At 43.8% G+C, this 24,693-nt stretch overlaps 1 protein-coding gene across 1 annotated transcript in view; it reads left to right on the top strand.

Annotated features, from left to right (window-relative positions):
* gabbr2 (gamma-aminobutyric acid type B receptor subunit 2) overlaps positions 1-24,693 on the top strand; it is a 759,033-nt gene that overhangs the window by 581,711 nt on the left and 152,629 nt on the right. The window contains exon 11 of the mRNA XM_033042801.1: positions 8,618-8,750. Within this exon, the coding sequence (XP_032898692.1) occupies positions 8,618-8,750 (133 nt within the window). The remainder of the gene's footprint in view (positions 1-8,617; positions 8,751-24,693) is intronic.

Genomic DNA, 24,693 nt, shown 5'->3' with positions numbered 1-24,693 from the left:
GGCTCCTAATCCACACATTTGCCAATGGAAATAAGTTTGTTATTACCAAGTGCTATGCATGAAAATGGTATTCATGCTGAAGAAATAGCTATCGTATTAGGCGCGGCACGGTGGCGCAGCGATAGAGTAGCTGCCTTACAGCACTTACAGCACTAGAGACCGGGTTTGATCCCTACTACGGGTACTGTCTCTGTAGGGAGTTTGTACATTCTCCCCATGACTGCATAGGTTTTCTCAGAGATCTTCAGTTTCCTGCCACGCTCCAATGACGTACAGGTTTGTAGGTTAATTGGCTTGGTATAAATGTAAATTGTCCCTAGTGTGTCTAGGATAGTGTTAATTTTCTGGGATCGCTGGGCGGTGAGGACACGGTGGTCCAATGACCTGTTTTCATGCTGTATCTCTAAATTAAACCAAACTAAAAAATGCTGTAAATTAATCAAATGATGTCAGAATAAGTGATTCAATGACTATCAAATCTTCCAAATGTTTAAACTACCATCAGCCCGATTGGTATGTTGCCTGTGATGTTTAATGATGTATTCTGGATTCAGAGATAGAGTTGTGTAGCACTGAAATAAATCATGAGACTAATCAGGCTCATGCAGAACCTTTAGCCCATCTTCACTAATGCCATTTATCTGATCGCTCTGTATCCTTCTCTGCCTTGTATACTGCCACTTAAACATATTGGTTATTCCTGACTCCACCATCTCTTTATCCCTTTAAAACTTCTTTCTCACATCTTAAACCCGTGCATTCTTGATTTCAACAACCGACCATGGGAGGTTCATTTGCCATCTACCCATCTACCCTTTCAATGGCCTCTCATAATTGGATACACTTCCATCAGGTCGCCCTCAGCCTCCTTCACTCCAGAGAAAATGTCCAGCCTATCCAATTCTCCCGATAACTAAAGTCATGGAGTCATACAGCACGGAAACAGGCCCTTCAGCCCAACTGCTCCATGCTGACCAAGATGCTCCATCTAAACTAGTCCCATTTGCCTGCATTTGGCCCATATCCTATCCATATGCCTGTCCAAATGTATTTGATTTGCTGTTAAAGTACCTGCCTCAACTAACTTCTCTGACAGCTCATTCCATATACTCACCACCCTTTGTCTGAAAAAATTACTCCTCAGGTTCCTATTAATTCCTTCCCCTCTCATCTTCAACCTACGTCCTTTGGTTCTTGATTTCCCTAGCCTAGGTAAAAGACTGTGCATTCACCCTATTAATTCTCCTGATGATTTTATACACCTTTATAAGATTACCCCTTAGCTTCTTGCGCTCCAAGGAATAAAATCCTAGCTTGCCTGATCTCTCAATATAGCTCAAGACCTCGACTCCTGGAAAAATCTCCTGAAAATCATCTCAGCATCCTTTCCAGCTTAACAACATCTGACTTATAACAACATCTTTCCCAGAGCAATGTGACCAAAACTGTACACAATACTCCAAATGTGGCCTCACCAACATCTTACATAACTGTAACATAATATTCCAACTTCTACACTCAATAGCCTGACTGATGAAGGCTAATGCACCAATAGCTTTCTTTATCACCTCTCACCTTCAACTAGGCAACATCCTTTAAAAAACGTTTGGACAGGTACATGGATAGGAAAGATTTTGAGGGATATGGATCAAACTAGGACGAATGAAACTAGGTTGGATAGGGTATCAGGGCGAGAATGGACAAGTTGGGCTTATTTCTGTGCTGTTTGACTATATAACTCTATCCTCGTGAATCTCCATATACTAGTACAACCACAAGCTGCTTATAGTGTGCTGACCAGAACTGCACACAGTGTGACCTGACTGGACTCATTCTCATAACTGGCCTTTGCAGTTGTTAGTTCCACGATACCCACTTGATGTGCCATCTATATGTACGAGCTTTCATTATTGATTTAGTTTTCTGCATTATAGCACTGCTGTCTTTTGTTAACGATTCATAAGAATACAGTTCCAAATCCCTGATTCGAGTATTTGTCAATATTAACAAGTAAGAGGAGCTGAAATATATGACCAAGGAATAAAGTCCCTTCAAAATAATTAAAAAGACTATTGTTTTCTCTCACAATTATTTCCATACAAACGTAAAACTTAGCAGATGAATTGGGGGTATCTGAGAAAATCATACAGAAATATTGACAGACTGCTGATATTCAAAAGATGCATGTAAAGAATAAACTGCTAAAAGGTCACTTTCAGCGATTGACTTTGCACAAAGGCATTTTCTGAAACAAAATAAAAGCAAACAAAAACAAACTACCAGAGGAACTGAGCAGGTTGAGCAGCATTAGCCAGGGGATATAGGGTGTCAAAGTTACGGGTCGAGGTCTTCCATCAACCCACTAAGTTCCTACAGCAGTTTGTTTTTTTGTTTTTTTATTTTTTATTTTATTTTTTGCATCTGCTTTACCCTGTCCCTCTATTTTCTCAGGCTAATGTGACTGTTGTCTTCCATAAATATTCAATTTATTTAATATTTTATGTGATAAGCAAGATATTTCTTATCTCTTTATTTATACACATTTCTGTGATTTCACTTATTAAGAGTTGTACCGACTAAGATGGCCCATCTAAGGAGTCACGTCTGCGTGCATTTGGCCCATATCCATCAAAACCTTTTCTATCCATTTACCTATCCAAATGTATTTTAAATGCTGACTTAACTGCCTCCCATTACCCTCTAAGTGAAAAAGCTGCTCCTCGGGTTCTTATTAAATCATTCCCCTCTCATCGTAAACTTAAGCCCACTAGTTTGTTATGCTCCTTACCCTAGGTAAAATATTGTGCATTCACTCTACCTATTCCACTCATGATTTTATACATCTCTATAATATCACCACTCAGCCTCCTATGCAGCAAGGAAAACAATCCAAGTTTGGCCAACTTCTCATTATAGGTAATACCCTCTCATGCAGGCAGCATTCTGGTAAACCCCTTCTGCACATTCTCCAAATGGGTTTTCTGGGTTATCTCTGTGGTTAGAGGATACCAAGCAGTTGAATGCGACAGGTTCCGATCTTCAGGAAGTCTTGGACAGCTGCGATCATGTATGCATAGACGTTTGAGATTTCTTGAGGTGCAAATGTCTGCTTGGTGACAGGCCCTTCCGAACTATCAGCTGTCATTCAGTAAGACGCAGTCCAATACAAAATAATATTCTTAAAATACTTGATGCTTGCCTTATTTATTTTTGACTTGGCTATTTCTGCTCATAATCCTGCTCAGGATCTGCCTGCTGAACAGAAGTTCCTGTCCAAATAAGGAGCAGATAATAATTGAAATTATGATGCAATTTCATCATCATTTTCACACTCTGTGCTGAGATACAATTTCCTCCATGGCCACATACTTAAAGGATATCAAACTTTATTGGGCATGCAACACTTTAGAAAACAATGGGTTAGTAAAGAATGTTAAATGTAACAATTTTGGAGTATCGCTACATTAGAGTCATAGAGCGATACAGTGTGGAAACAGGCCCTTCGGCCCAACTTGCCCACACCGGCCAACATGTCCCAGCCGCACTAGTCCCACCTGCCCGCGTTTGGTCCATATCTCTCCAAACCTGTCCTATCCATGTACCTGCCTAACTGTTTCTTAAATGTTGGGATAGTCCCTGCCTCAACTACCTCCTCTGGCAACTTGTTCTAAATACCCACCACCCTTTGTGTGAAAAAGTTATCCTATTACATATTTTGCCCCTTCACCTTAAACCTATGTCACTACATACATTGAAATATAAAACACAGAAATGTTTCATCTTATCCAACAGGTTTGTGTTGAGAGAGTCACCACTATAGTGTTGCTGATATTCTGAGTGTGTTGATATTCTGAATTCCTATTTCATTGAGTCCTTTCAGTATAACCATCTGTGGTTTCTCCCTTGTGGTTGCTCTTCTATTCCGTAAGAGTATTTATCTCAATTTCACCCTGTGGTGACAAATTCCAGATGCTTACCACTCTTCGGTTACAGGGCTTTCCTCAGAATTTCCCATTGGATTTATTAGTAACTTGCTTATGGTTTAACATCTATTTCTGTTCTCCTGCGCAAGCGGCACTCATCTTTATTATGGGTACTCTATCTGTATGTGTGTAAGTTATTCCACCCCTTCTTCTCAGAACAGTATTTGACTTGATTCTGTTTTCCATGTGAATAAATTTCTCAATCTTGTATCTAGACACAAATAAAACTGATGAAAAAAAGTTGAGCCATGCAAAATGTTGTTTGGTTGCTGCAGGAATACTAGTTATGATGTTCCAACCCTCTGTAGTCAGCTAATAGCTTTGCATGCACAGGTGCACCATGCATGTTTGTCTGACAGTATGCAATGGTGGATATGTTGCAGCAGTATTCACTGGGCTATTGGCATTTAATGTTTTAAATAGAGGGATAAGGAGAGAGCATTGTGCCATTGGGGCTGTTTTCAATCAGGGAATGGACAGACAGAGATAATCATAACATAAGTAGATCGACTTCAACTAAGTGAATTATTGTGGCAGTTTAAAATGCACAGAAGCAACTGTGTAGCTTGATTAGCATTGTTAAAATTGAACCCGTTTATTTATGTTCTTGGGGGATGGATAGGACAGGTTTGGAGGGATATGGATCAAATGCTGGCAGGTGGGACAAGTGTAGCTGGGACATGTTGGCTGGTGTGAGCAAGTTGGGCCGAAGGACTTGTTTCCACACTGTATCACTCTATGACTCGAATATGCTGGTCAAACTTATGTTTGTGGACAGGTATGTCAGGTGACGAACTTAGATGCCATTTTGGATGAATCTGGAAATGATTGCAAGTCTGCCTGTCAGATTATTGTAAACCAGTTTATTCATGTTCTTTGGGAAAGGAAACTTGTTGACTTTGCCCACACTGGCTTGTGTGTGTGTGATCGAACCCCAGCACTATAGTGGTGACTCTTAATTTCTCCTCAAATTTCTGCCAGCAAGTCACACTTGAATCAATCTTGTTACTGCAATAGTTCAAGGTGAAAGCAACAATCAGTTTCCCAGGCATGTAAGGATGATCAATAAGTACAGGCATGTCAGTAGTATCCACATTCTGGAAACATAAATAGTTCTTTCAGAGAGTTCTGTGGATACAAAGAACTGAGTGCTCTCCTTCAGGGCTGTACGGTTTTGTAATTTTAATGATGAATATGTAAGAAATTGGCTTCCTTTGTTATCCTACTTTTCATCAGTTTGCTTATTCTGTCTGTCAATGAGATTTCTCAATCACCCTGTATCAATCACTTTGTACATTATCTGGAAATAACTTAGCAATTTAAAATTGTATTATGCAGCATTCCATGGTTAAAGATAAACCATTTGTTACATTTAGTGGTAGTGACATTTCTATTGATGGCGATTGAGCTGAATTATATTTGCAGACCTGGTGGTTGTAAGAAGGAAGTCTGGGGCTTTTTGAATCTTTTCAAACTTTCAAAGCGACAATCAAGTTATTTCCAAACATTACACTGAATGGAATCCTAAAGTCTGACAGCTCTCTCCATAAGTTTAAACTTGCTACTTTAGTAATGTTCTTGTTAAACAGTATTGCACTCTTTCCAAAACCTGCCCAGAACGGCTTAGTATTCCTCATATGGTCTAATCAGTGACTTGTACAATACAATGCCGTTTATTTGTCATTTGAACCTCACATGAAGTTCAAACGAAATTTGGTTTCTGCAGCCATACAACAAGAAAAGAACCAAGACACACACCAACACAATTTACACAAACATCCATCACAGTGAATCTCCTCCTCACTGTGATGGAAGGCAAAGTCTTGTCTCTCCCCTGCTCTCCATTCTTCTCCCGATGTCAAAGTCAAAGCCCCCGGCGGGCGCTAGCAAGTCCCGCGGCCATTTAAAGCCGTGCCGGGCGATGCAAGGCCCTGTTCCAGGTCTTGATGATGGAGCCCCCGGTGGGCGCTAGCAAGTCCTGCGGCTGCTTAAGCCACGCCGGGCGATGTAAGGCCCCGCTCCAGGTAACAATAATTGACACGTTTTATGCCATGTGTGCAAGATGATAGGGTGGTGGGTATGGGTGTATGTGTGTGTGTGGGGGGGTTTGTTGAGTATGGGGGGAAGGTTGGTGGGTAGTTTCCTTAAGGGCCGGTCCCACTTTGCAATCTTTTCGGCGATTGCCGGCGTCATTGACTGACGTACCAGGTCGCCATAAAACCATCAAGTTGTCCGACAAGATGCGACACAGTTGACGACAAGCTGTAACAATTTACGTCACCCGGCGTCGCAATTTTTCGGGACCTGGGACGATCACAACAGCGACAACATTCGACAACCTACGACATCATGCGACCGCACAGACGTCAAACAACGACAACCGAGGTCAACATACTTACACCCGCGACATGTTACGGCAAGATACGACAAGCAGCGACACTGTCTGCGACATCTGAAGGCAACAGAAGACAAGTAACGTCATTTTGATCTGTATCTTGAAGGAGGCACTGTCGCCGGTTGACGTATGATGACGCAGGTTGGCACAAAAGGAATTCGCTGAGGTCATGACCTTGCGACATCGTATGTCATCTGGCGACACCCTGGTGACAACCTACTTCAACCTACGACAGTACATACGATAGGAGACGACAGGCAATGTCAAGCCCACTGTCACTGCAAGGTTTTGAACATTTCAAAATCCAGCGGCGACAACAAAAAAGTGATAACACTTGCGGAGACAGCTCATGACAACACAGGAGTCAGCCCGCGTCACTCCGCGATCATGAGGCAACAGCCTATTTTTCAGTTGTCACCGAAAAAAGGCGCCAAGTGGGACAGGGGCTTTACTTCAACAGTCCAAAAGGGTGTGCCCATACTGACAGCAGCACATCTTAGGTGGTTCTCCACTGGAAGATGCTGCAAAATATCAGATTAGGCTGCCCCCAAGATTTCTGTGCCCATTTCTCCCAGAAAAGTTTTCTTAAAATATAATTTTTAATAAACTCAGGATTAGAAATCCAAAACACTGGCCTAGATCATGAGGTGTCTTTCACACCCGTAGAGTTGAGCAGTGGAGCTATCTGGTGAAAGCACTGTGGAATTTATTTGATGCAGTATGCTATGGGACATCCAAACATATGAAGAGTTTTCAAGATTCATGAGTTTTAGTTATCATTTAGTTGGTTACCTAACAATGATGGTCATATGGTCATATGAGGAAAGACTGGAAAGACTGGAATTTAGAAGGATTATATGGGGATCTGATAGAAATATATATTGTAATGTAAATCTCTGATCTTGGATGTTGAGTTCTGGGTTTGCTTGCTTGCTTGCTTGAAACTTTTCTTTGATTCGCATCTCGTCGAAAACACGAAACGGTAATGGTGAAATTTTACATATTCCGGTAGAGATTTACCTCATGATTTCAAAAATCCCCTCATCTGAAAATTTGATTTATTATTTCCAGAGTTTTTTTACTAAAATTGTTCTCCAATCTGACATCTTTAAAAAATCTAACAAGCTGGATGACATCACCATGGCTCCTCTCGTACACAGTCGACCGGCCGCTCCTCTCGTCCACAGCTGACCGCTCTGCCCGAGGACCAGCCACTCTCTCACCCCCCCCTTCCCCCCTGTGTGTGTGGGGGGTGGTTTGTGTGTGTGCTATACCGCAGCTCCCTCCCCCCTGCAACGGGTCCCCCTTGGTCTAGTAAAATTATAAAAAGACTGGACAAGCTAGATGCAGGCAAAATGTTCCCAATGTTGGGGGAGTCCAGAACCAGGGACCACAGTCTAAGAATAAAGGGGTGGCCATTTAAAATTGAGATGAGAAAAAACAACCCAGAGAGTTGTGAATTTGTGGAATTCTCTGCCACAGAAGGGAGTGGAGGCCGATTCACTGGATGAATTTAAAAGAGAGTTAGATAGAGCCATTGGGGCGAGCGGAATCATGGGATATGGGGAGAAGGCAGGCACAGGTTACTGATTGTGGATGATCAGCCATGATCACAATGAATGGCGGTTCTGTCTTGAAGGGCAGAATGGCTTCCTCCTGCATCTATTTTCTATGTTTCTATATTTCTATGTTAATAATAGGTTGCTTTTTTTCTGTCATTATCTCCAAGATGCAATAATAATATTTGGAAGTGCCATTTTGTTCCCAAGAGTTCCTGCTGGGCAATTAGTTTACAACTAATTTACTTTATCTGTCAAAAAGATTTGTTTTCCAGAATGTTGTGAGATGGTCCATGGATTATATTTGTAGAAACAATGAACTGCAGATGCTGGTGTACACAAAAGGGCACAAAGTGCTGCAGTAACTCAGCAGGTCAGGCAGCATCTCTGGGTCGAGACCCGAAAATCAACATTTTCCAGAGATGCTTCCTGACCCACTGAGATACTCCAGCACTTTGTGTCCTTTTATGGATTATATTTATTGGCTATGTTTCTCAAATTGCAAGCTGGAAGAACATATCTCAAATACCTTTATCCAAACTTGTTGAGGAATATGTTTTAAATAGTTAAATATTGATTATCATTCAGAGATTCTTGTGTAGCAAAGACCAGTCTTTTCTAAAAACTAAGGAATAGCTTTATGAGAACTAAAAATTACAAAATATCTGTTTCTTTCTCAGGTTGATAAAGATGTCCAGCCCTTACATGAACAACCTTATTATCCTTGGGGGAATGCTCTCTTATGCATCCATCTTCCTTTTTGGCCTTGATGGATCGTTTGTGATGCCCAACACATTTGAGACTCTATGCACAGTAAGTCCTGCCGGTGCCCAAATGTGCATTTCTATGGACAACAGTATTTTTTGTTATTTTTGCTTCTCTGTGTACGTAGCAAGACCACATTAATTCCTCTCCTTCAGTTGTACTGGGAAGACGATCATCTTTAAGCTGCTGCATTCTTTGTACTAATACTCTTGGGTAGAGTCTTACGGGACATTTAACAAGCGAATGAAGCTGCAAGCAATTGGGTCCCAAAATGATGGTGTTCTTCTCCTTCTCGAACATTGGTATGGTGGGACGAGATCATAATAAAGTAATCTTGGTGTGTTGCCGCACCCATCAATCCCAATGTGCCAGTAATGAATTATGTAGCCATTGAGTCAAGTGACAGAAGCACCAATGTTATTAGACAGGCTAAGACTGTGATAAAATATCACGCATTCTGGTCAATTGAAAGTGACAGGTTGATTTGTGAGTTTAATGCATCTCAGTATTATGGGATTTAAAGGGCACTTTCTTCCTGATAAAATTCTATGATTAGTTTTGGATTTCTTGAAAGAAACACCAAATCTCATCCTCATCGTGTGATTAAATCACGCACAATAAGGTTTTCATGAGTTTATGAATGGCAAAATATTTGTCAAATTCTTCAGATGTAAATGTAAGCCTGTTTAAAGTCTGCTTGTTAGAAGAGTTTCAATTTATCATGTTGTGAATTTGTAGTAAATCTGCAACATTCTTGTTAAAATCAGTGCACTGTGATTTCTTTCCATCTATTCTGTGAAAAAAGAATTTGTAGCAAATTGAAATTTTGTTTGGACACTGTAAATAGTTTAGGGCAAATTTCTGCTGCATGTGATTTGTTGATATTTTGGTAATGAGTCTGGAGGGGATGATTGTGTGAACACTGAGCTGTAGTAGATGAAGAGCTGCTGTAGTTTTGGGAGCAACAGCAGCAGGAGCTTAGCAAGAGATACGACTGATTGGCTCTAGCCCAAGCGGGAGGAGAGAAGTGAGTCAGAGGGGTGAAAGTTGAAAAGTAGAGGCCAAGGACAGGCAGACTTTACTCAGAACTGCTGTAGCTTTTGGAGCAACAGCAGCAGGAGATTAGCAAGAGATACGACTGATTGGCTCTAGCCCAAGTGGGGCAAGAGATACAACTGATTGGCTCTAGCCCAAGTGGGAGGAGAGAAGTGAGTCAGTGCCAGGAAAACTGTTGAAAACTGAGGAATTTGGTTTGTAAATTGGTAAATCAGGCAATTTATCAGTCAATTTAAGCAAGACTGCTCTTAGGGAGTGCCCTTGTGAGGGAAGTGCCCTGTGAGAAAAGTGTGAGTCTTTGGCTCAAGAGTCTTCGGAGAGGAGACCACGCAATACGCTTGAGAGGTAGAGACGAAAGAAGGAGATGTCAGGCAAGCTGATTCAGTGTGATGCTTGCAGTATGTGGGAGGTCAAGGACACCGCTGGTTCCTCTGGCTGCTACAAATGCGAGAAGTGCATCCAGGTAGAGATCCTGAAGGGCCGTGTTGGGGAACTGGAGAAGCAAGTGGATGACCTCCGATTCGTCCGAGAAACGGAGTCGTTCCTCGACAAGTCCTACAGTACGATTGTTACACCTAAGGTACTGGAAGAGAGAAGGTGGGAGACAGAGAGAAAGGGAGGGAAGCATGGCATGCCAATGTCCCTGGGTGTTGGACCTCTTGTGAACAGGTTCACCCACTTAGAAGCTGTCGGGACAGAAGACGTGTTTACACTGAGCGGCGGACTGGCTTGCGATGCGAATAGGGCTGTTGAGCCAGAACCAAAAAGGCCTAAGGCAGGCAACGCCATTGTAGTGGGAGACTCCATTGTGAGAGGTACGGACAGGGGTTTCTGCGGCAACAGACGGGATGCGAGGATGGTGTGCTGCCTTCCTGGTGCCAGGATCCAGGATGTCACGGACAGAGTGCAGTAAATCCTCAAGGGCGAAGGTGAACATCCGGAAGTGGTAGTGCATGTCGGCACAAACGATGTCGGAAAGAAGGGGATGAATATTCTGCAGCGTGACTTTAGAGAGCTCGGAAAAATGCTGAAAAGCAGGACCTCCAGGGTTGTTATCTCCGGTTTGCTTCCAGTTCCTCGTGCTGGCGAGAGCAGGAACAGGGGGATACGGGACCTGAACGTGTGGCTGAGGAACTGGTGCACGGGGCAGGGATTTAGATTCTTAGATCACTGGGATCTGTTTTGGGGTAAGGGGGAACTGTACAAAAGGGACGGATTGCATCTTAACAGGTGTGGGACCAGCATTCTGGCAGGCAGGTTTGCCACTGCTACACGGGTGGTTTTAAACTGAATAAGGGGAGTGGGGTGTCGAATGGGATAGTGGAGGATGGAGTTAAAGGGAAAGGGTTTCTTAAATGTGTGAGCGTAGAGACAGAGGGGTGTAAAATGAGGGTAGAAGCAATAGGTAGCAAGGTGAAAAGTAAAAGTGGCAGGCAGACAAAACCAGGGCAAAAATCAGAAAGGGCCACTTTTCAACATAATTGTATAAGGGGTAAGAGTGTTGTAAAAACAAGCCTGAAGGCTTTGTGTCACAATGCAAGGAGCATTCGTAATAAGGTGGATGAGTTGAATGTGCAGATAGCTATTAATGCCTATGATATAGTTGGGATCACGGAGACATGGCTCCAGGGTGACCAAGGCTGGGAGCTGAAAATCCAGGGATATTCAATATTCAGGAGGGATAGAGAGAAAGGAAAAGGAGGTGGGGTAGCGTTGCTGATTAGAGAGGAGATTAACGCAATGGAAAGGAAGGACATTAGTTTGGAGGATGTGGAATTGGTATGGGTAGAGCTGCGAAACACTAAGGGGCAGAAAATGCTGGTGGGTGTTGTGTACAGGCCACCTAACAGTAGTAGTGAAGTTGGAGATGGTATCAAACAGGAAATTAGAAATGCGTGCGACAAAGGCAAAACCGTTCTAATGGGTGACTTCAATCTACATATAGATTGGGTGAATCAAATTGTCAGGGGTGCTGAGGAAGAGGATTTCTTGGAATGTATGCGGGATAGTTTTCTAAACCAACATGTAGAGGAACCAACGAGAGAGCAGGCTATTTTAGACTGGGTATTGAGTAATGAGGAAGGGTTAGTTAGCAGTCTTGTTGTACGTGCCCCCTTGGGCAAGAGTGACCATAATATGGTTGAGTTCTTCATTAGGATGGAGAGTGACATTGTTAATTCAGAAACAATGGTTCTGAACTTAAAGAAAGGTAACTTTGAGGGTATGAGACGTGAATTGGCCAAGATTGACTGGCAATTAATTCTAAAAGGGTTGACGGTGGATATGCAATGGAAGACATTTAAAGACTGCATGGATGAACTACAAAAATTGTTCATCACAGTTTGGCAAAAGAATAAATCAGGGAAGGTAGTGCATCCGTGGATAACAAGGGAAATCAGGGATAGTATCAAAGCGAAGGATGATGCGTACAAATTAGCCAGAAAAAGCAGCATACCGGAGGACTGGGAGAAATTCAGAGACCAGTAGAGGAGGACAAAGGGCTTAATTAGGAAAGGAAAAATAGATTATGAAAGAAAACTGGCAGGGAACATAAAAACTGACTGCAAAAGTTTTTATAGATATGTGAAAAGAAAGAGATTAGTTAAAACAAATGTAGGTCCCTTGCAGTCAGAAACAGGTGAGTTGATCATGGGGAACAAGGATATGGCAGACCAATTGAATAACTACTTTGGTTCCGTCTTCACTAAGGAAGACATAAATAATCTGCCGGAAATAGCAGGGGACCGCGGGTCAAAGGAGTTGGAGGAATTGAGTGAAATCCAGGTTAGCCGGGAAGTGGTGTTGGGTAAATTGAATGGATTAAAGGCCGATAAATCCCCAGGGCCAGATAGGCTGCATCCAAGAGTACTTAAGGAAGTAGCTCCAGAAATAGTGGATGCATTAGTAATAATCTTTCAAAACTCTTTAGATTCTGGAGTAGTTCCTGAGGATTGGCGGGTAGCAAACGTAACCCCACTTTTTAAGATGGGAGGGAGAGAGAAAACAGGGAGTTACAGACCAGTTAGTCTAACATCGGTAGTGGGGAAACTGCTAGAGTCAGTTATTAAAGATGGGATAGCAGCACATTTGGAAAGTGGTGAAATCATTGGACAAAGTCAGCATGGATTTATAAAAGGTAAATCATGTCTGACGAATCTTATAGAATTTTTCGAGGATGTAACTAGTAGCGTGGATAGGGGAGAACCAGTGGATGTGGTGTATCTGAACTTCCAGAAGGCTTTCGACAAGGTCCCACATAAGAGATTAGTATACAAACTTAAAGCACACGGCATTGGGGGTTCAGTATTGATGTGGATAGAGAACTGGCTGGCAAACAGGAAGCAAAGAGTAGGAGTAAACAGGTCCTTTTCACAATGGCGGGCAGTGACTAGTGGGGTACCGCAAGGCTCAGTGCTGGGACCCCAGCTATTTACAATATATATTAATGATCTGGATGAGGGAATTGAAGGCAACATCTCCAAGTTTGCGGATGACACTAAGCTGGGGGGGCTGTGTTAGCTGTGAGGAGGATGCTAGGAGACTGCAAGGTGACTTGGATAGGCTGGGTGAGTGGGCAAATGTTTGGCAGATGCAGTATAATGTGGATAAATGTGAGGTTATCCATTTTGGTGGCAAAAACAGGAAAGCAGACTATTATCTAAATGGTGGCCGACTAGGAAAAGGGGAGATGCAGCGAGACCTGGGTGTCATGGTACACCAGTCATTGAAAGTAGGCATGCAGGTGCAGCAGGCAGTGAAGAAAGCGAATGGTATGTTAGCTTTCATAGCAAAACGATTTGAGTATAGGAGCAGGGAGGTTCTACTGCAGTTGTACAGGGTCTTGGTGAGACCACACCTGGAGTATTGCATACAGTTTTGGTCTCCAAATCTGAGGAAGGACATTATTGCCATAGAGGGAGTGCAGAGAAGGTTCACCAGACTGATTCCTGGGATGTCAGGACTGTCTTATGAAGAAAGACTGGATAGACTTGGTTTATACTCTCTAGAATTTAGGAGATTGAGAGGGGATCTTATAGAAACTTATAAAATTCTTAAGGGGTTGGACAGGCTAGATGCAGGAAGATTGCTCCCGATGTTGGGGAAGTCCAGGACAAGGGGTCACAGCTTAAGGATAAGGGGGAAATCCTTTAAAACCGAGATGAGAAGAACTTTTTTCACACAGAGAGTAGTGAATCTCTGGAACTCTCTGCCACAGAGGGTAGTCGAGGCCAGTTCATTGGCTATATTTAAGAGGGAGTTAGATGTGGCCCTAGTGGCTAAAGGGATCAGAGGGTATGGAGAGAAGGCAGGTACGGGATACTGAGTTGGATGATCAGCCATGATCATATTGAATGGCGGTGCAGGCTCGAAGGGCCGAATGGCCTACTCCTGCACCTAATTTCTATGTTTCTATGTTTTTTTAAGAGCGGCCTGACATGTGTGTTTCTGTTGTCCAGATGGACGAGATCAGAGTGGAGAGGTAGTGAAATAGCATCTGTTGTTGACATGTTGTGGCAAGAGCCAAATTGAAGCAGATCCAGGTAATTTCTGAGGCAAGAGTTGGTTGTAGACAGAACAAGTGATGCATCACTGATGGATGGGCTAAATGCTTTTGTGAATGCTTTGAAAAGGTGACCATTGACACACATACTCCACCCTCCCTAGCCCCAGTGACCATGTGACCTCAGTCTCTGAAGCCAACATCAGAGCATCCTTCAAGCGGGTGAATTCACGAAAAGTGTCCAGCCCAGATGGTGTCCCTGGCCGAGTGCTAAAGATTTATGCAGAATCACCTGCGTCCCGACCCTTCCATTCCCTCCACAAATGCTGCCTGACATGTTGAATTCATCCAGCATTTTGTTTACAGCTAGATGATTGGTGGAGACAGACCAAAAAAAAAATAGATGGAGGCATTTGGGAGAAGTGGAGGGTGAAGCTGGTGACAGCAGCTTGAACATGATAAGCAGAAACACAAAACCTAACAATATTAGAATCTGACAAGTTAGGCAGGTGATGATAGGAAGCATTGGGGAAGGGTGGAGGCAAGATGGGAGTAGATGAGGGAGAGGGAACCAGCATTCCAGTATCAGCAGTCTCTAGTGTCTTTTTTTGTACATTACTTCTTCTGTGAGAGAAGAAGCACATTCACACCCCATACCCATCCCTTCTCCCCAACACAATCAGGAAGCAAAGTGCTGGAGTAACTCGGTGGGTTGGGCAGCATCTCTGGAGAATGTGGATAGGTGACATTTCAAGTTGGGACTCTTCTTCAGACTTTGTCACTTTTTTTAGTCAAAGTCAGTTTGTTTTCCACAGTTTAATTATACATCAAACGCCTGGACATTATGATACAGTTGGAGAATGTTACAAAGGCATGATGGCGCAGCGGTGCAGTTGCTGCTTTGCGGCACCAGAGACCCTGGTTTGATCCTGACTATGGGGGCAAGTTTGTATGTAATTTGTACGTTCTCCTGTGACCTGCGTGGGTTTTCTCTAAGATCTTCGGTTTCCTCCCACACTCCAGACGTACAGGTTTGTAGGTTAATAGGCTTGGTATAAATGTAAAAATTGGCCCTTGTGTGTCCAGGATAGTGTTAATGTGCGGGGATCGCTGGTCGGTTATGGACTCAGTGGGCCAAAGGGCCTGTTTCCCTGCTATATCTCTAAACTGAAAACTAAACGAAACTGTAATGTATGATAACAAATAATCTGAATTATTTTATGACAACAATGGAATGAAGCAAAGTTGTGTACTAACTTTGCGATCATTAACAATTACTTCTCATTTCTTTTAAAACAAGCATTCTATGATGTGTGAAATAGTGGCTATCTCAGCACCAGATGTGAAGGAAGCATGTTTAATGCTACAAAGTTCAGCGAAGATAATAGATATCATCATAAGAGATTTATCTATTAGCCTTATGGTGCAAATTGTTATTACCAAGCTTGCTAACTTATGCAGTATCTCTGGGTTAGTAGGAAGCTTGAAGGTGATGTTGATGTATCATGCATGCAAAGCTGATCAGATTCAGTTCCAGCCAGATGTCTGAAGAAGGGTTCTGACTCGGAACATCGCCCATCCTTTCCCTCCACATATGATGCCTGACCTGTTGAGTTCTTCTAGTATTTTTGTTTTACACCAGATAAAGTATGATTTTCCAGATGCTGTTGAGCAATTGTGCCCTACTGTCTTTACAATTAACTGTAATGTAGATTTTATGCTGGACTCTTTGGACTCCTGTAGGACAAAGCTTTAAATTCATTGAAGAATGAACTTGTATTTCATGAGACACTTGCTTTACCCACTTAATTTCTGTCACTCAGATGTATGGATGACCCAATGTCAAACACAAACCAAAGGATTAAACAGCTTTCATCTCAGGAACTGAGCAGGCCAAGCAGCATCTGTGGAGAGAGAAGATGGATTGTCATCTTCCCGTCATAGTTGCTAGCTGGCTGACTGAGTTCCGTCAGGATGTTATTTTTATTACTCAAGATTTCAGCATCTGCAGTCTCTTGAGTCTCCAGCTTTCATTTTAGTTGTCTGTGTAAAATTATTCATGGAAGATGGCAACAGAGAGTGACAAAGGTGCAAATGTTAATGCATGCTGGTATGTCATGGGAATTTAGATTAACAAGAAAAGATTTGGGTAGATAGATGACATTGCAGACAATTTGAGATGTTGCTAAAATTACTTTTTATCCCCAAGGATGATTGGAATGCAGAATGTGCTATGTTGGCTGAGTCAGCCTACATTTGCAGAGGGGAGCTGAGAGGTGCACTGTGATGTCTCTAGTAAAAACCTGCTGGAAGAATTTAAGATGGGTCTGACCCATGCCTGTTCTTTTCCCTCCACAGATAGTACCTGACAGTTGACTACCTCCTGCAATTTATTTTTTAATAAAGATTCCAGCATCTGCAGTTTACATTAGAAAGGTGAAGAGTTTGCTGCTAGTCTTCAGAACTTCACTCAAACATCAGTATGCCTTGGCAATGTACAAAACCATTACTTGCACATCCGACTCCCTAGTTATTGGAGAACTCCGCGATCCATACCCATTGCCCTGCAGGGGGTGATGCCACTATAGTATTACTTTCAAGGAACAGAACAAGGACAGTGTTAGATGAGTGATTGTTCTTTGATGCACAGTTATAATTGACATTTGATTATGGTGTTGTCATTTTCTTAAGTAGAAAAGTAGCTTCAGCTCTCCAGGAAAAGTGAATATTTTTGAAATGGAATAATTGAACTCTCAGGATCACATTGAACCATCGTGAGATTAGGGGAAAGGAAGAGTGGAAAATGAAACCCTGTGAACACTGAGTTTGAGTAATGACTTATTGATCACATCCTGCTCCTGTAACTCCAGAGAAAGCCTGCTTTATTTTTAGCTCAAAAATGAATTCACCATGGAGACCATACAGTGCATTCAGAAAGTATTCAGACCCCTTCATTTTTTCCACATTTTGTTATGTTACAGCCTTAATCTATTTTTTTAAATCATCAATATACACACAATACCTCATAATATAAAAGCGAAAATAGGTGTTTAGAAACTTTTGCAGAAGTAATTAAAAAGAAATAACTGAAATATCAAATTTACATAAGTATTCAGATCCTTTACTATGACACTCAAAATTGAGCTTCGGTGCATCCTGTTTCCATTGATTATCATTGAAATGTTTCTACAACTTGATTGGAGTCCACAAGTGGTAAATTAAATTGAATGGACATAATTTGGAAAGGCACACACCTGTCTATATAGGGTCCCCCAGTTGACAGTGCATGTCAGAGCAAAAACCAAGCCATGAAGACGAAGGAATTGTCCGTAGACCTCCAAGACTGGATTGTGTCGAGAGACAGATCTGGGGAAGGGTATAAAACTATTTCTGCTGCATTGCAGGTCCCGAAGAGCACAGTGGCCTCCGTCATTCACAAATGGAAGAACTTTGAAACCACCAGGACTCTTCATAGAACTGGCTGCCTGGCCAAACTGAGCAATCGGGGGAGAAGGGCCTTGGTCAGGGAGGTGACCAAGAACCCAATGGTCACTCTGACAGAGCTCCAGAGTTCCTCTGTGGAGATGTGAGAACCTTCCAGACGGACAACTATATCTGCAACACTCCACCAATCAGGCCTTTATGGTAGAGTGGCCAGACAGAAGCCACTCCTCAGTAAAAGGCACATGACAGCCCGCTTGGAGTTTGCCAAAAGACACCTAAACAAGATTCTCTGGTCTGATGAAACCAAGATTGAACTCTTTGGCCTGAATGCCAAGTGTCACGTCTCATCCCCTAGCCAATACCATACCTACAGTGAAGCATGGTGGTGGCAGCATCATGCTGTGGTGATGTTTTTCAGCGGCAGGAACTGGAAGACTAGTCAGGATTGAGGGAAAGATGAATGGAGCAAAGTACAGAGCGATCCTTCATGAAAACCTGCTCCAGAGCGTTCAGGACCTCAGACTGGGGCAGAGGTTCACCTTCCAACAGGACAACGACCCTAAGCACACAGCCAAGACAATGTAGGAGTGGCTTCATGACAATCTGTGAATGTCCTTGAATAACCCAGCCAGAGCCCGGACTTAAACCCGATTGAATATCTCTGGAGGGACCTGAAAAGAGCTGTGCATCGACACTCCCCATACAACCTGACAGAGCTTGAGAGAATCTGCAGAGAAGAATGGGAAAAATTACCCAAATAAAAGGTGTGCCAATACAGGTAGCGTCATATCCAAGAAGACTTGATGCTGTATTTGCTGCCAAACGTGCCTCAACAAAGTACTGAGTGAAGGGTCTGATTACTTATGTAAATGTGATATTTCAGTTATTTATTTTGAATTACTTTACAAACATTTCTAAACACCCGTTTTTGTTTTTTTATTATGGGGTATTGTGTACAGATTGATGATTAAAAAAAATGAATTTGATGCATTTTAGAATAAGACTGTAACGTAACAAAATGTGGAAAAAGTGAAGGGGTTTGAATACTTTCTGAATGCACTGTATGTTGCTAGTTTTTTTAGAGTTGCTTCAGAACTGAGGAAACACTTATGGCTTAGGTTTTTGTAACAAAACCCAGAATAGAACTAAACTGAACTGCATTAACTGAGGTTAAACGCAATTGGGAAAGGAGCTGATAACTCGTTTATTGCCTTTAATTGGAAATTGAATTAAATGGATTTTCTTTTTCACCAGACTATATATTTTTTTTTTTTTTAGTTATCTTAAAGTGTGTTTTTAATGTTTTTTTAAATGTCTTTATGTGGGGGAAGAGGGCACGGTAAGGGGGATACCGTCCTTCGGTGGCTTCCTGGAGAGGACGCGTTCGAGTCGCGTCCTCACCCCCCCCAGCGGCCTACCTACTGGATTGGCGCGGCCTTCCCTGCCGGGATCGACCAGAGCTCCAGCAGCGACGGGACAGCGCTGTAACATCGCGGGGCTGGCGATGCCTTACCGGGGATCGCCGTCTGGAGCCCGGAGTGCTGGACCTGCTGCACCGACATCATGGAGCTGTGGTTCGCGGGGCTCCCAACGCGGGCGGTGCTGATCAACAACGCGGGGTCCTGCGACTCCGCCCGGCTCGGCCTGTGGACTCGGGAGCTGCGGACTCCGGCTGCGGGAGGCGGCTGATCAGGAGGTCCGGGCCGCTGAGGAGGAGGATGTTCACCGTCGGGGATCGGCGTCGGCGTTCCACCAGCCCGGCGTGAGGGCCTGAACATCGGGCCGCCCGGTGCGGCGACTGAGGGTGCTAGGAAGGCCCAGACCACGGATGAACATCTGGGAAGATCGGAGGGGAGGCTGGCTGGACTATGGTGCCTTCCTCACCTTGGTGCCACTGTGTTATGTTGTGTCGTGGACTTTCTGTGTTTGTGCTTTTCTTTTTTTAATTCAATTTTTTAAATTCAATTTTATTTTTAATGTTTTATTATTTATTATTTATTTATTTTTATGATACTGCCTGTAAGGAAAATTCATTTCGTTGTCTCTAATTGAGACAATGACAATAAATTTGAATACAATACAATACAATACAATATACTGTATATCACATTTACATGTCAGTGGCTGCATGGTGTGAGATATTTATTTCCCATTAGGAAGTTGCATCTCTTTAATTTTGGCAGCTGTCAGCCTTTGTCAGGGTTTGTATGACTCCCTGCAAAACTTGATCATATTTACATTTGTGACCGCTTATTAACATGGACTTCTTCTAACTAATGTCTTAGAACCAATGAACTGTGTAGGTAGCTTAGAGTTGATAATAACATGCAGATTAATAAATTGGCCATTAATATGCCCCTCTAACCATATTTGTCTTATTCACAGGTATGACATTGGAAATAAAATCTATTATTAAATATAATTATATTACTCAGTGTAAGTGTGTGCTCAGCCTCAGCAACTTCTTTATTGTTTCTATGCAAATGACGCATTAGCTGCAATAAAACTGCTGAAGGCTTATGAAGGGTAAAATGTTGATGGGGTTTGAAAGCAAGTTCAGGATGATCTGAGGTGTATTTAATTCAGACAAAATTTGCTGGTTCCCATTTTTCAGATTCAACAGTGGAAAAAGGTCATAGTATTCATTGCTACTAAATCCTGAGGTAGCTGTATTTTGAGTTCCTCGAAGTCAGAAATCCACCTACTGGTGGATGGACAGGTTTACTAGCGTGTAATTCCTCGTATAAATCAGCACCATTTTCAGCACTTCTAACTAGCAGAGCATTCTGGAGGAGTAATTCGGAGGTCATGAGGTGAAACCCCACATGACAAGCTGTGAATTGAGTGGAATAAATCTGATTATTAATCACGCATACAAAAATAACTGAGAAAGTGTTGTTTGTTTACCGTTAACTGGGGCACCATTGTCCTTCAGGTGCGACTTAAGGGCCTGTCCCACTTACGTGTCCTTGGCACGCAAATTACGCAACCTCCTCGGTGCGTTGAGGCGCACGGGCATCGTATGGCAGCGCGGGGCCGGTCCCACTGAGAAGCGCGGAGGGGTATGTAGTTGTGTGCGACATCGCGCGGGGCTCCGAAATTTTTGTAGCAAACGAAATCTTCGCGCGCCAACGGCCTGTTGCGTAACTGACGGCCAAAGTGGGACAGGCCCAAGACCCTGGCGCGACGCAACGTCTCACCTCCAACAGCAGCAGAAGCAGGCAAACGATCGCCGAACTCGGTCTGGGGCTCACGGCCGTTGCGGTCCGGATCCGCCCCCACTTCTACTCACAAAGCGGGGCCAAGAAAATTGAAGATAGACACAAAATGCTGGAGTAACTCAGCGGGACCGGCAGCATCTCTGGAGAGAAGCAATGGGTGACATTTTGGGTCAAGTCCCTTCTTTCAGACTGAAGAAGAGTCTCGACCCGAAACATCACCCATTCCTTCTCTCCAGAGATGCTGCCGGTCCCGCTGAGTTACTCCTGCATTTTGTGTCCATCTTCAAATGACGTCATGCGCTCCACACGGCTGTGCGGGCGCATGAAATCGCGCACGACCTTCGTGGGACCGTCGCGCCTCAACCCGACCACCAGGTCGCGTAATTAACGTGCCAAGGACATGTAAGTGGGACAGGGGCTTAAGTGCTAGTTTCATTTGGTTTAATTTTGCTTGACTCGAACCCCCAAGAGATGAACTATTAAATATCGATCACATTGGCTCAATTTTGGTAGATTTGTGTACTTGTCAGAGGTTCTTTATTCAAGTTAATGTGTTTACACTGATGGGCACTGATTGAGCTGAATAACAAGACACCTGTATAGCAAGTCATCAGAGAGCATACTCTTGAGGGCTCAACTGCAAAACACCCTGACATCCTTTGACTGAAGGCACTGCTGGGAGCAGAGCTTTCCTTTCTGTCAAAGTGGTCAAATAATAGAACATAGAACAATACTGCACTGGAACAGGCCCTTCAGCTCACAATGTCTTAGCATTATGTCTAGAACAAAATGGCAAGATAACCTCAACTGCCTGCACATAGTCCATATCCTTCCATTCCTTTCATTATAAAGTTTTTGAATCTGATGCTCACACAACTAAGAAATATTCAGAATGCTTTGAATATGTAAACAAAAATTATTCAAAATTAATTTAAATGCATTAAAACACTAAGAAATAATTTAAATAATTTAAATAATAAAAAAAGATTATCAAGAAATTATATTTTCCTCCTAATCTTGAAGGGCCAATGATCACATTCAAAGGAATTGGAATTCCAGTCCTACACCATGCAAGACTAGAGAAGCACGCTTCATGGTGAAATGCTTTTGGGCAGAACAGAATGATGTCTTTCATTCAACCATTCCAGGATTAAAGTGGCTTCTGATAGCTTCAGGGCTTGAGTGTGAATGACTGAATTGTCTTCTCTTCTCTCCTCTTCTCTTTTCTCCCCTTCTCTCCCTTTCTCTCCCCCTCTCTCCTCTTCACTCCTCTCCTCTCCTCCTCTCCTCTCCTCTCCTCCTCTCCTATCCTCCTCTCCTCCTCTCTCCTCCTCTTCTCTCCTCCTCTCGCCTTCTCTCTCTTCTCCTCTCCTCCTCTCGCCTTCTCTCTCTCTCCTCTCCTCTCCTCTCCTCTCCTCTCCTCTCCTCTCCTCTCCCCTCCCCTCCCCTCCCCTCCTCTCCCCTCCCCCCCCTCCCCCCCCCCCCCCTCCCCTCTCCCCTCTCTCTCCCTCCCCCCCCCCTCCCTCCCTCCCCCCCCTCTCTCTCTCCCCTCTCTCCCCTCTCCCCTCTCCCCTCCCTCTCTCCCCTCTCCCCTCTCCCTCTCCCCTCTCCCCTCTCCCCTCTCCCCTCTCCCCTCTCTCCCCTCTCTCCCCTCTCTCTCCCCACTCTCTCCCCTCTCTCCCCTCTCTCCCTCCTCTCTCCCCTCTCTCTCCCCTCTCTCCCCCGTCTCTCGCTCTCTCCCCTCTCTCCCCTCTCTCCCCTCTCTCACTCTCTCTCACCTCTCACCCCTCTCTCCCCTCTCTCCCCTCTCTCCCCTCTTTACCCCTCTCTCCCCCTCTCCCCCTCTCTCCCCTCTCTCCCCTCTCTCCCCTCTCTCCCCTCTCTCCCCCTCTCTCTCTCCCCCCTCCCTCTCCCCTCTCTCCCCTCTCTCCCTCTCTCTCCTCTCTCCCCTCCCTCCCCTCCCTCCCCTCCCTCCCCTCCCTCCTCCTCCCTCCCCTCCTCCCTCTCCTCCTCTCTCTCCTCCTCTCCTCTCCTCTCCTCTCCTCTCCTCTCCTCCTCCTCCCCTCCTCTCCCTCCCTCTCCTCTCCCTCCCCTCCCTCCCTCCCTTCCCTCCCTCCCCTCCCTCCCTCCCCCCCCTCCCTCCCCCCCCCCCCTCCCCCCCCCCCCCCCCCCCCCTCCCCTCCCCTCCCCTCCCCTCCCCTCCCCTCTCCTCTCCGCCACAGCCACGGTCCATTGATAAACTGTCATAAATAAACTGAAGAGCATCAAACTGTTCTACATTGGGGGTTTTTGTTTACCTTCATCGAAGTTTATTTGTACAACTTAACTTCAATGAACTTGTTTAGTGTATAATAAGTTGATATAATTTTAGTGGCATTAAACTTTCTTTTCAACTGATTAAAAATAGCGTGGATGTATTGCATATAAAAATATTTCCCAAAGCTATGCAGCAGACTTCACTTTGAAAATGATTATCCATAATCCACATTAAATTACACCTCTTACCAAACTGACAGATTTAAATTAAAGAACAGATGTGATGCAATTATAAGCACTTGCACCAGTGATGTGACCAAGTAAAGGGCCTGTCCCACCAGCATGCGACTGCATGTGGCGAGCGCGAACTAACGTGGTCGCTTGAGCCGTACGGCCTCGCGGGGCTGGTCTCACTTTGATCGCTGGAGCCATATGGATCATGGATCAGTCACATTTTGGGTCAAAACCCTTCTTCAGACTGATTGTTATGGGGGGTGGGGAGAAAGAAAGAAGAAAGAAAATATTTTTACATAATATAATATTATTTTTCTATGCTATTTGTTTGCCCACGGAACTCTGATATCATACAACGATTAACTGTGAAAAGTGCCTCACATTTCAGAAACATTCTCCCCACTTTTTGAAAAGGGAGGGAGAGAGAAAACGGGGAATTACAGACCAGTTAGTCTAACATCGGTAGTGGGGAAACTGCTAGAGTCAGTTATTAAAGATGGGATAGCAGCACATTTGGAAAGTGGTGAAATCATTGGACAAAGTCAGCATGGATTTATGAAGGGTAAATCATGTCTGACAAATCTTATAGAATTTTTCGAGGATGTAACTAGTAGAGTGGATAAGGGAGAACCAGTGGATGTGTTATATCTGGACTTTCAAAAGGCTTTCGACAAGGTCCCACATAAGAAATTAGTATACAAACTTAAAGCACACGGTATTGGGGGTTCAGTATTGATGTGGATAGAGAACTGGCTGGCAGACAGGAAGCAAAGAGTAGGAGTAAACGGGTCATTTTCAGAATGGCAGGCAGTGACTAGTGGGGTACCGCAAGGCTCAGTGCTGGGACCCCAGCTATTTACAATATATATTAATGATTTGGACGAGGGAATTGAATGCAACATCTCCAAGTTTGCGGATGACACGAAGCTGGGGGGGGGGGGCAGTGTTAGCTGTGAGGAGGATGCTAGGAGGCAGAAAGGTGACTTGGATAGGCTGGGTGAGTGGGCAAATGCATGGTAGATGCAGTATAATGTGGATAAATGTGAGGTTATCCACTTTGGTGGTAAAAACAGGAAAGTAGACTATTATCTGAATGGTAGTCGATTAGGAAAAGGGGAGATGCAACAAGACCTGGGTGTCATGGTACACCAGTCATTGAAAGTAGGCATGCAGGTGCAGCAGGCAGTGAAGAAAGCGAATGGTATGTTAGCATTCATAGCAAAAGGATTTGAGTATAGGAGCAGGGAGGTTCTACTGCAGTTGTACAGGGTCTTGGTGA

The sequence above is a fragment of the Amblyraja radiata genome, chromosome 2 (assembly GCF_010909765.2).
Source record: "Amblyraja radiata isolate CabotCenter1 chromosome 2, sAmbRad1.1.pri, whole genome shotgun sequence".
NCBI classification, from domain to species: Eukaryota; Metazoa; Chordata; class Chondrichthyes; order Rajiformes; family Rajidae; genus Amblyraja; species Amblyraja radiata.
The sequence above is the reverse complement of the archived record's forward strand: the minus strand, read 5'-3'. Positions and strand labels throughout refer to the sequence as shown.